Genomic DNA, 14,065 nt, shown 5'->3' with positions numbered 1-14,065 from the left:
TTTTATTATTTGGAAGGGAATTGTATTGACGAGAGGTGATGGCTGATGAGTTTCTGAATAGATGGTTTTTTTAGAGTTTTTATTTGATGGAAATTGAAAGGGATTTAATTTTAAATAAGTTGATTTATACTTTGAGAAAAAAAAGTTTGAAGAGATGGTTTTTTCGTACCGTTTTCTCCATTTTTTTTGCATTTAATCCCATTTTTTAATACACGACTTATTAATGCTAAAATATAATAAATGCATTCAATAAAAACCCTGTTCGTGTAATATGTGTAATTATTATATTACATGATAATAAATTAAACGTTATTTTAGAAAAAAAATTATTTTAACATGACATAATGTTATTTTATCAAAACAAAAATAATAATGTTATTTATATTAATTTTTTTAACCCTTCATTTAATTTTTATAAGCTCTTGTGCCATAATTCCTCTAACTCTAATTTTTAGGACAAAACAGAATAATATTTCTAAAATAATTATTATGATTCAGTATAAATTAAATTTAGAATTAAAATGCTTTAAATTCAAATTTTTTCATATAAAAGATAATATATTAAATTAAAATTCACACGGACGTAAAAAAAATGTTGCAAGCTTAATAAATTTTGAAATTTAATATTTTTATTAGCTAATTTTTAAAAAAAAACTATGGGAATTAATTTTAAGAAATATTATTATTTTTAATAAAATGTTGAGAAATTCTGGTAAAAGATCTAACAAATTAAGAGTTAAATAAAATTTAGAATATAAATAATATTCTGTTATTCAAAAATATTATTAACATAATGTTGAATATATTATCACATACTATAATAATCATGTATATTATATTTCACAAAATTAACATGTTTTTAAAAAACTTTCTAGTGATATTAAATCGGAGAAAATTGTATTTTCGATCTTATAATTTGTTCTTTTTATATTTTTAGTTTTGTTAAAAGTGATTTGCAATTTTAGTCACGTAACTTTCCATCTATACGTGTATAAATTGCGAATATGATACTGAATTTTGCACCTAATGTTATTCACGTGCTCGGTGCGACATCAATGTGTCCGTGAAATTAAAACTAAAACCCAAAAAAAAAAAAATGCAAAGCTACTACAATATTACTTAAAGTATCGTATGGATTTCATTCGTAATATGTCAACGTCCTCAACATGTTTGTTTATTTTTTTGTACTTATCACTGTCGGACAATCAAAGAGAAGAAAACAATTTTGGAGAAAGGAGAATTATGTGACCGTGTATTTTCGTGCAGCATGGTCTTTTCTTTCTTTTTTTTACTCCCCTTTCAAATCTTTAATCCTATTTTAAAGATTTCTTTTTTTTTTTTTTTTAAATTGAAAAGCATAGGCTACAGACAAAACCTTTGATGTCTGAAAATTTGTCTGTATTTATGTATTTACAAAGTTGAAAGATTCTCTTCTCCAATGATTTCAACATAAAAAACTCCTCTCTTTTCAAATTTTTGGCAATTCTATTCAGCCGGCTAGCTACTGGCCTCTCATGTTTAGTCCCAATTGTAACATCGATCCAAATTTTCTAAGTTTTTGTGTCATCCCTTACGTCGTGTAAATTCTAGCCTTCCCCTTCAAAGTACTTGATTCTTGCTTTTTATACCAAATCATCCTCCTTATCATCACAGCTAAAAGAATATTTCAAGATCGAAATGGTAGAATTTTTTTTGCTTCAACCATGATTTGTTTATGCTTCTTCTTACTATGTTTACGCTTTGATCTGATCTGCAGCAGCCCACAATTCTATGATCAAACACTATGTGATTCAGATAAGAATTATCCAGGCACTAGGTACACTTGCAATTCCTCACGATTATCATGCCAAACGTTCGTTGTATATAGAGCCAATGATGAGTTTGCAACAATCTTGAGCATTTCAAATTTGTTCAAAAGAGATCCAAGTGTCGTGTTGCCAATCAACAGCGTCTCATCTTCGAATCAGATTCTTGAAACAGGCCGTGAAGTGCTTGTTCCGGTCACGTGCTCTTGCACGGGCCAGTTTTTTCAGATAAATATGAACTACACAGTGTCTCAAAATATAACATTATCAGCAGTTTCATGTGAGATTTTCGAGGGGTTGGTGAAATACGTTACGTTGGCTGAGGAAAATCCGGGCGGCCTGAAAGGCCTTCTAGTGGGTACGGTGCTTCGAGTGCCTCTAAAATGTGCTTGTCCCGAATCAGATGATGAGGCTTCTGTGAAGTTCCTTGTCACATACCCTTTTATCAAAAGGGATAATACAAAAAAACTGAGCGAAAAATTCAACGTTTCGGTAGAGGAAATATGGCAAGAAAATCATTTGCAACCCTCACCAACTGTGTATCCATACACGACTGTTTTAGTACCCTTGAAAGATAAGCCATTCATAAATCTAAGCATTCCCGATTCGGACCCTCCAATGCCTCAGTTTCTTCCCACGATTCCCGTTGCAAGGACGACTAAAAGCTCACAGATAAAGAATCTCTACACTGTGGGATCTGTGCTGGTTTTCTGTCTGATTCTTGCAATTTTAGTGGCATGTGGCTTGTATATTAGAACCTTGAAGAAGTTCAAAAACTCGAATTTCCACTCTTCGACTCGTAGAATCAGTTCGTTGAACTCATGTTCTACTCCAACAAGAAGCTCCACGTGTCTGTCTCCGGATTTACTTATTGGGATCAAGTATTCTTTATGCACTTTCACGATGGAAGAGATAAAAATTGCCACCAAGAACTTGAGTGAAAGCGCTAAGATAATTAACGGTGTTTACAAAGGATCGAGGGAAAATGGTGAAGTGATGATCAAAGAAATGAGATTTGAGGACACCAAAAAGGCAATCGATCTGCATTCAAAAATCAACCACGTCAACATAGTGAAGCTACATGGGGTTTGCTATGGAGAGCACGATTTCTCGTGGTCGTACCTTGTGTTTGATTACCCTTTGAATGGCAACTTAAGGGACTGCTTGGAAACATCATCTGCTGCTTTTCATTGGCAACGAAGGACTCAGGTAGCATTTGATATCGCGACAGGTCTTCATTACTTGCACTATTCTGTTGTTCCAGCATATACTCATAGGAACATGAATAGCAAAGGCATATTCTTGACTTCAAGCTGGAGGGCAAAGATCACAGTATTTGGGAACGTCACAGAATCCGGGAGTTTAGCATGTTCAACAAGCTGGATTGCTCCCGAGTACATTGCCAACGGGCTCGTGAGTGAGAAAGTAGATATCTTTGCGTATGGGGTTGTTCTGTTCGAGCTCATTTCAGGGAAGGATGCAATGGATGGGAATTTTTTCAAAGAATCGATCTCGTTTCTTGGGGGAGGAGGTATTGAGGGCGGGTGCTTCGATCAGTTAAGAGATTTGGTCGATCATTGTTTGAAAGATGACTATTCTCTGGCTGAGGCCTTATGCTTAGCGATCTTAGCTAGATCATGTGTCGAAGATGACCCTATGCATAGACCATCAATGGATGATGTCCTCAAAATTCTTGCTAGAATGGTTTGATTCAAGAAATTATAGCAAATTTGTGACTTGTAGTATAAGCTATGTTCTGTTTATGCACCACATATATCGAAGAAACGGGTTTCAAATATTTTTTCTTGTTCATTCTCATGTGAAACGTAAAAGTGCTACATAATTTAGAGTTTGCCGGTCAATTAGATCCAGTAATACAATGTCGATTATTTATTATTCTGTCATTTTCTCAGTCAAGGAGTGGGTTTTATACCAAGGTTTGACTGGCACAATAGTTATTCAGGATTTTTTTTAAAAATAATTTAATTTTAAAAAAAATTTCAAAAATAATGTAAAAAAAAACATTTTCAAAACTATTGCAATCCGCGCTTACGGAACACGCACGTTGATCCACGTAAGCGACAGAACATTTTAGCGACGGAATATATTTAAACACCGTCGCTAATTACCGAAGGTTTTATAAACCGTCGCTATATTGAATCAGCGACGGTTTATATATCGTCGCTAAAATAGCGACGGTTAACATTAACGACGGTTTATAAACCGTCGCTGTAATGGAATCAGCGACGGTTCACATTCGAAATACCTAGCTCTTCTCACGCTACGCATAATTGTATCAACAGCGTGCACATGTACGCCGCGGATAATCTTGAACTTTCAACAGCTTGCAACTTTGCAGCGTGCAATATACGCAGCGAAAAACCATTTTTGTTGTAGTGAAGACAGAGAAAAAAACAAACAAGAAATTCATCAAGCTGGGATATCTCAATTGAATGTTGTTCATTTTCCTCAACATCATTCTGTGGTCGAATGTCATGTACAAGATGCTGCGGACCAACATTAAGCAAATTTGTAAAAATGTGTATGTTCGACCAAGACCTAAAATCCTACTGACCAAACAAACCAAAGTCAGTCATCCCTGAATTACTGAAAAAACTAGGTTGAATAGTAGAGGTTCCTGAAAATACTTATTTTTGATGAACTTATTGTCTGTTTTTTTTCTCTATCTTCGCTACAACAAAAATGGCTTTTCGCAGCGCGCAAATTCTCTTTCCGATACGCTGCAAAGTTGCAAGCTGTTGAAAGTTCAAGATTATCCGCGGCGTACATGTGCACGCTGTTGATACAATTATGGGCGGTAGGTATTTTGGCAATCAGCGACGGTTTATATATATATTCCGTCGCTAAAATATTCCGTCGCTTACATGGACCAGCGTCCGCGCTCCAGTAGTTTTGAAAATGTTTTTTTTTACATTATTGTTGAAATTTTTTTTTAAAATTAAATTATTTTTAAAAAAAAAACCCAGTTATTCATGGATGGAATTATTCAATTTATTATAGTTGGGTCTCAGATGAGTTTAAAAGCTGACTTTGGGACATGTATAATAGAGACCAGTGAACCGACGCAACACGTGTACGTTTGTACAATTTTTTTTATAATTTATTTAGTTTATATTTAAATGAAAATCAAAATATAACTATACAAAATAGTAAAGACCATACTGTAATTGTGGTATATGAATTAAAAAAATAAATAAAAAAAAAATCAAAATAAGAATTGAACTTATAACTTGATGGTTAGAAACAAAAACTCTATCCGCTAAGTTAAATGTGACTTACATTAAAATTTTAACAATTTATTAATATATATAATTATTAAAACTGATCATTATATCAAAAGTTAGTTACTCAAAAATATCAAATTTAATAATATAATATAAACAATATAGATATCAGGAATAAGAGAGGCGAGAATGGTTGTCCTCAATTTTGAGACATCGTATAATAATATGTATCCAATTGTGAAGAATCGTAATCCTAAAAAAAAAATTGTGACAAAGCTAGCTCTACCTAGGTGCCAATGAGACTGAAATCTCAGTCGGGACCTTAACCCGGTCGGCCCAAATTCTCGAAACCAAATAAAGTTTCGATATCTTACCCGCGACCCATTTCATCTCAGGTCTCTTATCCGGATCCTCCTGCACGCATTGCAACGCAACACGTGTCAGCCTCTCCGCCACCTCCACCGGGAAAGAATCCTTCAGCCTTCTATCTACCCACCGCCTCAACCTCCCCTCCACCCCCTCGCCGCCGCCCTCCAACATCTCCCTAGCCGTCTCGATCACCGATATCCTACTGTAACTACCGTTTCTCAACTTGTATTTCACCGGCTCCTCTCCGGTTAACAGTTCAAGAATAACAACCCCAAATGCGTACACATCGGTCTTCTGGGTCGCCACACCGGTGGACTTGAACTCCGGCGACATGTACCCTCTAACGCCCTCAAATTGCCTATCAGCCGCCGCTGCGTCTGGCTTCTCCTCCCCCATAGTCTCACCGCAAAGCTCCGCCGCGCCGAAATGGCAAATCTTGGCGTTGAAAGAAGGCTCGGTAACAAGGATTCCGCTGCTCTTTATGTGCTTGTGGATCATGTCAATGCTTAATCCTGCCGTGTTATGAATGTAATCAAGCCCGTGTGCTACATCCGTCGCAATCTGCATACGCGACATCCAGGTCGATAGAATAGTAAAATCCGGATTCATCTTATTCCTCAGGCACACACCCAAGTCCGATCCTTTCACGAATTCATAGATGAGGTAAATGTGTTCGCCGGAAACGGAAACTCCGAGGAGCTTAATTATGCTCGTGTAGTGGCTTCTGCTGATCACCGACAGCTTCTGTTGTACATCCGAACTCGACATGGATTTACGGAGCTTGCGCTGGAAAACGACGACGTCTTTCCCTTTCAGAACGCAGCGCCAGGACTGGGAAGAGGAGGATGCGGAGGAGAACCTCTTGGCGAGAAAATTATTCGTGGCGGCGCGGATTTCGGAGAAGTTGTAGATTGTGGTGCTTTCTGGGAGGTTGTCCCGTAGGCTTGACAATGAGGTGCGACTGTCGGCGGAGGTGGTGGCGATGGACGAATCAAGCCTGTAGGTGGCGGAGGAAGATGCTGAGGTGGCTGTGTTGAAAGGATTCGACAGGCGGCCCGTTGGTAAGCTCGAAGAAGACGATGATGAGGGCTTGTCCGCCTGTAATCTGGACGACGACTTCCTCGAGGCTGCCGGAGATGAACTGGTGCGTCGAGGTGTCGGGGTCGGGCTCGATCTGGGCTCAGATGCTTTGATCGCCATTTTCGTCTTACACATAACAAAGCAAGATCTTGAAATCCAAGATTGGTACCTGAAAATTTGGGAAGAATTGGATGGAATTTAAGTAGTATTCCATTAGAATGGCTGTAAAAAATCTTGAAATGGTATTAAAAATAGTACACTGATTAAATTTGTTAGTATTCGGTCGACAAAGACAGGACTCGATGCAAAATTATTGTTTTAACAACTTAATTATCATAATACATAATAACTTGACTTCGTTACAGAAATATTATTTTAAATTTTCAGATTCTATCCTTATTTTATTTTATATATGTGAAAATAGCAATAAAAAATAACTCATTATAATATCGATTTAATAATTTATTTACGACAGCTGATAAACCTAGAGATGGGTGAACAAATTGATCGAAAACCTCTAGAAAAGGATTTGAACACTAGGTACTTTTTAGCAGGCATGACAATTGCTCTTCCAGGTACCGCATCAAACGGGGCGAGTTCGGCGCATTTATTAGGTTTGGAAATAATTCAAATTCCTCAAAGTGGGTATGAGGGGAAGATGAGATTGTGATTGAATTATATATATGAACATATAATAAAATATGTATTATTCGTGGCACGAGGATTCCACAAATAAAATTCAAGTATGTGTGCAGAAATTGGGACGAAGATGGGGACAAGTTTAGGATTCAGGTGCGAGGATGGAGATGACATCCACACATTCCCTATTTTTTAGTAGCAATTTATGATACTCGATAACTTTATATTAATATAATGTCCTCGAATTGTATTGTCAAAAAATAATGTTTGAATACTAAATATCATGTAATTATCTTTTCATTAATCATATGATTCAAAATGGATCAGAGCAATTTAAGATTTTGGTGAAAGCATGGAATCGTGTTTGAAAATATGAGTGGATTTTTCGTGCTACTTACTAAATGCTAAATCCAATTATCTAAAATTGAGTTGGAGATATGAGGTCCATAAAATATATGAGTAGGTCTCTTGTAAGACGGTCTCACGAATCTTTATCTGCGAGACGAGTCAACCCTACCGATATTCACAATAAAAAGTAATACTCTTAGCATAAAAAGTAATACTCTTTCATGGATGACCCAAATAAGAGATACGTCTCACAAAATACGACTCGTGAGACCGTCTCACACAAGTTTTTGTCAAAATTATATATAGAAATTTAAATTAGATCATTGGATATATGATGATAATATTACTCTTCTGCTAGTATATCATCAACCCAAAATATGATTGTAATGACTTTGTGTTTTCATCGAAATGAGATAAATTCAATTAAACTAGGATTTAGGAAGTCGATTCATGGATGTAAAATCTTCATCAAGGTTTGAATTTTGAGTTTCTATTTGAAAGAAAAAGATTGTAGAAAGCAAGATAGGTATATGAAAAATTGGGAAGAAGGGACTGAGAAGTTGGGGTTGATCGATTCGCAGAGAATTAATTATTCGAAAATACATGAAAATTTCAGCTAGGAATTGATTAGATGTGATGTCATTAGTCTGAACTCCATTGGAATTGCGAAAAAAAAGGTCGAAATTACATAAACAAAAGAAGAAAGGATGGCTCCGTGTTTTGGTGTCCAACTTCCAATATTCCCGATAAAGACAGGACTCGAGCCAAAAGTTGTTGCTTAGCAACTTAATTTATTATTGTTGTTAATATTGTAATTAGTTATCGTCTCACGAGTTAATTTTATGAAAAATATTTCTGATCCGACTCGAACCGTAAAAAATATTGTTTTGTGTGTCAAAATATTATTTTCACTCTAGATATAAACTGATTTAACCAGTCTCACAGATACATATCCAAGAGACCATCTCCATACTCTTTAAAAAATTAATACTATAATTAGTTTAAAAGAAGCTTAATAGACCTTTTAAAAAATTGTGATAACTCGTTTAGAAATATTCAAAGGACAGTTACAACAACTCAATTTTCGTGATTGATTATACTATAATTTACAAGAACGACGATTAGATCAAAAAGTAAGTGTGGAATTTAGAAAGCAAGAAACAAATCAAGTATTTTAAAAAAAAGTTTATAGAGATTGGACATTATATGTGTTCAACAAAGGAGTTGCGTGACAATTAAAATCAATTCCCTTTTAAAGAAAAAATGTAAAATAAGTCATTTAAGTCAAATCAGTAGTCATCGAAAGGATATGTCCACACGTGACTTTTGGCGGCTAAAGAGCGATGGAGATGATATTTTTCTCTCAAGACTCAAAAAAAATCTAATATCTGTTGGAATCGAGAAGGATGTTAAAGAAATTTTTTACTTAATTATAATTGAATATGAGATTTTCGAGTATAGAGATGCAGACTACTCTTAAACAATCATACTCGTAATTGACCAAAATACTCGATTAAATTAATATATATCATAATGTTAATTTTAATATATTTTTTTTGAACACAAACTTTTTGTGAGATATTTTTATGGATCGATTTTGTGATACATATTTTCTATTTAGATCATGATCCATGAAAAACATTATTTTTTATAACAAAAATATTATCTTATATTATAAATATGAGCATGGTAAACCCATCTTACGAATAAAGATATGTGATATTGTCTCAGAAGAAGAGACGTATCCTGAATGATATTTGTTGGACGAATGAACAATTGTAAGATAATGATATTAGGATAAATTTTTTCCAATATTTTGTAATATATATTATATAATTTTTAATTTATTGTTATCGATAATTTAGTAAATATCACGGTTTACTCGAAATAATTCAAATTTGAGAAAATACGTGATACTATAATATTTGGGTAGAGTATGAATATTCAATAATCTGATGTGTATGAGAATGATGACGAAATTGAATACCCGATAGAGATGAAGATGTGGATAATCAGGCTTCATCTGAGAACCAAGCGTTGAATATTGATTCGAACAAATTAAAAGATAGCTGGCAAATTAACTCGGCGTTTCTTGTTTTTGACCTTGTTCTGTTTTCAATGGGATGTCAAGCATTGACGTCATCGATGACACACATGTGACGTGGGTTTGTGGGAAAAGAATTAGTTGCACTAATTTATTAAAGAAGAATTATTAGTAATTGGGAGCTTAGTAGTATAATTGTGGGCGTCTATCTGTTTTTGTTTATGGTTGCTCGACTTTAATATTTGTATGTATTGAATCATTGTTAGGAGAAATAATTGTTTTATTTAGAATTTTGGAAAGGGTCGGAAGTTGCGTTATATATGACCGTCTATATTTGAATTATTGCCGAGAGAAAAAATTGTTTTTATATAAAAACTCGATCGAAGCCTGATATTTAAAACAAGCTTGCCAAGTTTGACTTATAATGTAAACGTGTGCTGATTGGCCACTGCTTGCTCTTTGTTTGGTAGAGGGAGTTATCGTCCTATATTTAGCTAATTTTAATACATATTTATTTATTGATTGAGTTTTTTGTGAGACTATTTCACGAATCTTTATCTGTGAGACGAGTCAATCCTACTGATATTTACAATAAAAAGTAATACTCTTAACATAAAAAGTAATACTTTTTCATGGATGACCCAAATAAGATATACGTCTCACAAAATACTACCCGTGAGACCGTCTCACACAAATTTTTGTCTTATTTATTTATATTTTCCAAGGAATTTACCATGTCATATGCAATTAAAAAGCATAAGAAGATAAGATTTGATATCTTAATCTTATATGATATTTATATTACATTATTATGAATTGATTCCTATGAGTAATTACTTCTCTATTTTGGTTTGGAACCATTGGATTTCGAACTCGATAATTCGTTCAGGTGAGCTATAAATAGTTGGCATAATAATAACAAAAAAAAACTTAAATACTATTTTCTTCACTGCATAATAAATAGATAGTAAACTTATAGCTTGTATATAGTTGCCATGTCTTATATAAATTTTCACCAGATTTTCGAAACTTAAAATTGGCAAAATATTTTGATATTTGTTTCGTGATAATTTTTTTGGAACATGTGTTTCATCCCGGTCAGTAGAGGAGAACATGCATGGCTCCTACAAAATGTACCTAATTTCTTCATATAATCGGCAACAAGTATTGAAACTCAAAGTCATAAGGTATCTTTTCAACAATGGCGGAGCTTTTGCCAATATGTGCAATCGATTTCCTCAAAGAACCAGAAGTAGGCAACTGCTGGCAGATCCAATCCACGGGGGACTCCATGTCCTGCACAAAATCATGCATGTTTCTAAGCAGAAGCTCTGGGATCGCTATCTTTTTCGTGCTCGTCGTCACCACGATCGCAGCTTGCAGATATTCTTGTTTTGACCTCTCTAATTCTGCTGTCACCCCTTCAGCTGTGTATATTTTCACCTGTCAGGATGAAAAAGTAGGTGAGCATGTATCATGAATCAATGGTTTGATTAGTTCAATATCAAGTTGAACAAGTGTTTCACTTTTTGCCCTGTTTCATTCTGAAACGATCGATGATACGATCTTAGATATTGTTGATATATACAGACAAACGACTGACGAGTTTACATAACCATTTGTGTTTTTTCCCCTTGTTAATTGGTGATGATCGATCCGATCAATATTGGGTCATTAAATATCGCTCCTATATTAGAACTCGACATTTGTGATGGCTTTGTTCTGAATGGAAAGTAATAAATTAGTACTTTCTCCATGATTTTTATTTTTCTAAGAACAGTTCTATATTGTCAAAAAATAAAAACTTTTTATATATAATATTGTTCATTTTTCATAATATTTTTTTTCTATTTTCACGCTTTCCAAAATAATTATTACTTTTAAGTAATTTCTTTTATTATTTCCAAAAATTAATTTATGATATTAATTATATTTTAAACAAAATTATGTAGTCTAAAATTTTAAAAAATTTCTAATTATAACCCGAAATTTACATTAACATACGATTTTTGTAAAAATAACCCAAAACATAATTTAATTACGGGAAAATTATTTTTTATCTTATATGTTTTTCTCTTTGTGATTTTGATAATCTATATCATAAAATTTCAATTTTAGTCTTGCAAATTCTGATTTTTGCTAACTTTAGTTCTTTTCATCGAGATAGAAGAAGTGACATTACATACATACGCATCATATCAACACTGAGTTGGTCAAACATTAGCGTCACATCGGAAAAATGACTAAAATGACCAAAAAAAAAAAAAACAAATATAGCGGATTAAAACTGAAATTGACAACATAGATGATCAAAAATACAAAAAAACAAACATACAAGACCAAAAAACAGTTTTTCCTTTAATTATTTTGATATTATATGCTAATAAATTAATATTTGAACTTACTGCTGGAGATGAACGGGTGCCACAGCACAAGGCGAATGTGACATTTGGATCTGTTTCCTCAACTCCATATAGTTCTTGAATTTCCATCATTTTATTATTCCTCTCGTCTTTTCCAATAATCTATTATGTAACACATGCAAAAATAAATAAATAAATCAAATTATTAGGCCATTTAATTTGCATATCTGGGAATGTAGATTAATTAAGTCCAAATTAATTAGGACACATGCAATATATACAGTAGCTAGCATCCATATATATACCTCTTGGACTAATGAATCTGCCGATTTCCGCAAAATATAATGTTCGATTTCTTGCGCACTGAATGTGTTCCCGGAGATATTCAAACTTGCCTGATCATGAATCCACAGGGAAAAAAACACAAGACATGAAACTTTCAAAAGGAAAGCACAATTAATAAGCTATATATCGAAGTAGGACGACAAATAACAAAAATGATTTTTTAAGTTGTTTAATATATATAAGTTTAATTTTGGGGAATGATATTTACACTTCGTTATTTTATAAATATACCCTATATTTACTTTTTGTTGTATAGGTTGACAATATTAATATTTGTTATTTCTAGGTAGTTTTGTTAATGAGACTCAATTCCTAAATTAGATTGCCAAAAAACTACATATTTCCAAAAACTACATATTACCACATATTTTTTAATTTTTTTTTTATAAGATAGAAAAATTAATTTCTTTCAATTAATAATAATGCAAAACAAAAAGAAATATGGAGCTTAACAATCTTAGTATCCTAAAAATAAAATTTGATAAATCAAATTTATCGTTTCAAATTATTCATTTAAATACGAGCTTACATTAATTAATTTTTTAAAAGTACTGTATATCAACATAAAATAAACAGATTTATAATAATAACTTTAATTAATAAAAAAATATGAATTTAATCACTAGAGAGTATATTATATATTTTGTAGAAATAATACAAATTAATATATTACATTAATTTTAACTTAAAATTATAATTTATTTAACATTTTATTCTCACATTGTTCAGTTAAAAATTTTGATGCCCGAAAATTATTAAATATTTTGAATTTAAAAGTTTAATAAAAAATTTTTATATCCCTACGGGTAGTTTAAATATTTTATATTATTATTATAAAAATGATGATTAACTATTAAAATATGTATTTTTTTTGTCAACATATAAATATATTACAATTTTAAATTATTTTTTTTTGTAAATCAACATGTTATAATAATGAAAATCAATGGATGTATGGATCAAGAAATGAAAAAAAGAAAGTAATGAATTAGGGTAATCGTGTCAAAAAATAAATAAATAATTCAAGTAGAGTTACATTTAATGAAGCAAAATGAGTGTAAATATCATTTCTCTTTAATTTTTTATCCTCTAGTTGGTCAAAATTTTGGTTTTGCATAATAATTTAGTTTTTTTTGTACATTTAGTTATTTTTGTATCGGAATGTTTACTTCATCTTACATAACAATAATATTTGGTGTTCTGTCAGTACTCTAATTAAAAAATTGATAAAAGTGGAAAAGAAACCAATATTTATATTGGAGACTAAATTTTGCAAATTAGATGATCAAAACGCTATCTAAATCAACTTGTGGGATGAATTTCGATCGATAGGTAAATATGTTCTTGATTTTTATTCACTAACCTTGTTGATTAGTGTCAGTAGTTTTTCACGGCCGGAGACCGAGGCAACTCCATATTGAAGAAAACCCTGAGTTTAAAGCCAAAAAAGAAAAAATCCTTAAGAAGATATATTCTTTGACCATATATTAAAGCATTATTACATTTTCAACTATATTGACTGAATATTTAAATTAAACTTTTGACTGATAATAAAATATGTATTAGTTAAAGCATGAATATATATTACATTTTCAACCATATATATTGACTGAATATTTAAATTAAACTTTTGACTGATTATGAAATATGCATTAATTATTCTACCAATTTTAGGCAATGAAAATTTTAGTACGTACGGGGTTGAGAGGAGCAATCTTTGACATACAGTATATGGCTGAAAATAACCACAGTTTGGTAGGACCAATATAAAATTAGTGGTTCTTGAAAAATTACACACACACACACACACACACACACACACACACA

The 14,065-nt window shown here is 32.5% G+C and overlaps 3 protein-coding genes across 4 annotated transcripts in view; 1 reads left to right on the top strand and 2 right to left on the bottom strand.

Moving 5' to 3' along the window:
- The first annotated feature begins 1,393 nt into the window (after nt 1-1,393).
- LOC140969274 (lysM domain receptor-like kinase 4) lies at nt 1,394-3,672 on the top strand. Its single transcript, XM_073430581.1, has one exon. It carries the CDS (start codon nt 1,704-1,706, stop codon nt 3,513-3,515), a length of 1,812 nt encoding a protein of 603 aa, XP_073286682.1. The 5' UTR covers nt 1,394-1,703; the 3' UTR covers nt 3,516-3,672.
- A 1,551-nt stretch (nt 3,673-5,223) lies between these two features.
- Nucleotides 5,224-6,842, bottom strand: LOC140969222 (PTI1-like tyrosine-protein kinase 1). The gene has a single exon (XM_073430498.1). The coding sequence runs from the start codon at nt 6,632-6,634 to the stop codon at nt 5,333-5,335; it is 1,302 nt and encodes a 433-aa protein (XP_073286599.1). The 5' UTR covers nt 6,635-6,842; the 3' UTR covers nt 5,224-5,332.
- A 3,600-nt stretch (nt 6,843-10,442) lies between these two features.
- LOC140969260 (uncharacterized) overlaps nt 10,443-14,065 on the bottom strand; it is an 8,482-nt gene continuing 4,859 nt past the window's right edge. Inside the window, exons 7-10 of one of the 2 annotated variants that reach the window (XM_073430565.1) lie at nt 13,602-13,667; nt 12,199-12,288; nt 11,936-12,055; nt 10,443-10,973 (exon numbers count right to left, since the gene is read on the bottom strand). In XM_073430565.1, the coding sequence (XP_073286666.1) occupies nt 10,677-10,973; nt 11,936-12,055; nt 12,199-12,288; nt 13,602-13,667 (573 nt within the window). In that variant the 3' untranslated portion in view covers nt 10,443-10,676. The remainder of the gene's footprint in view (nt 10,974-11,935; nt 12,056-12,198; nt 12,289-13,601; nt 13,668-14,065) is intronic. The other variant, XM_073430564.1, reaches the window with a different exon arrangement.

This window comes from Primulina huaijiensis, unplaced genomic scaffold (assembly GCF_012295235.1).
Source record: "Primulina huaijiensis isolate GDHJ02 unplaced genomic scaffold, ASM1229523v2 scaffold40277, whole genome shotgun sequence".
Taxonomy (NCBI): domain Eukaryota; kingdom Viridiplantae; phylum Streptophyta; class Magnoliopsida; order Lamiales; family Gesneriaceae; genus Primulina; species Primulina huaijiensis.
Note: the sequence above shows the minus strand (reverse complement) of the source record. Positions and strands in the feature narration are given on the sequence as shown.

Excerpts from the sequence above, each read along its gene's own strand:
- LOC140969274 (XM_073430581.1), top strand. The coding sequence starts at position 1,704 with ATGATTTGTTTATGCTTCTTCTTACTATGTTTACGCTTTGATCTGATC.
- LOC140969222 (XM_073430498.1), bottom strand. The coding sequence starts at position 6,634 with ATGTGTAAGACGAAAATGGCGATCAAAGCATCTGAGCCCAGATCGAGC.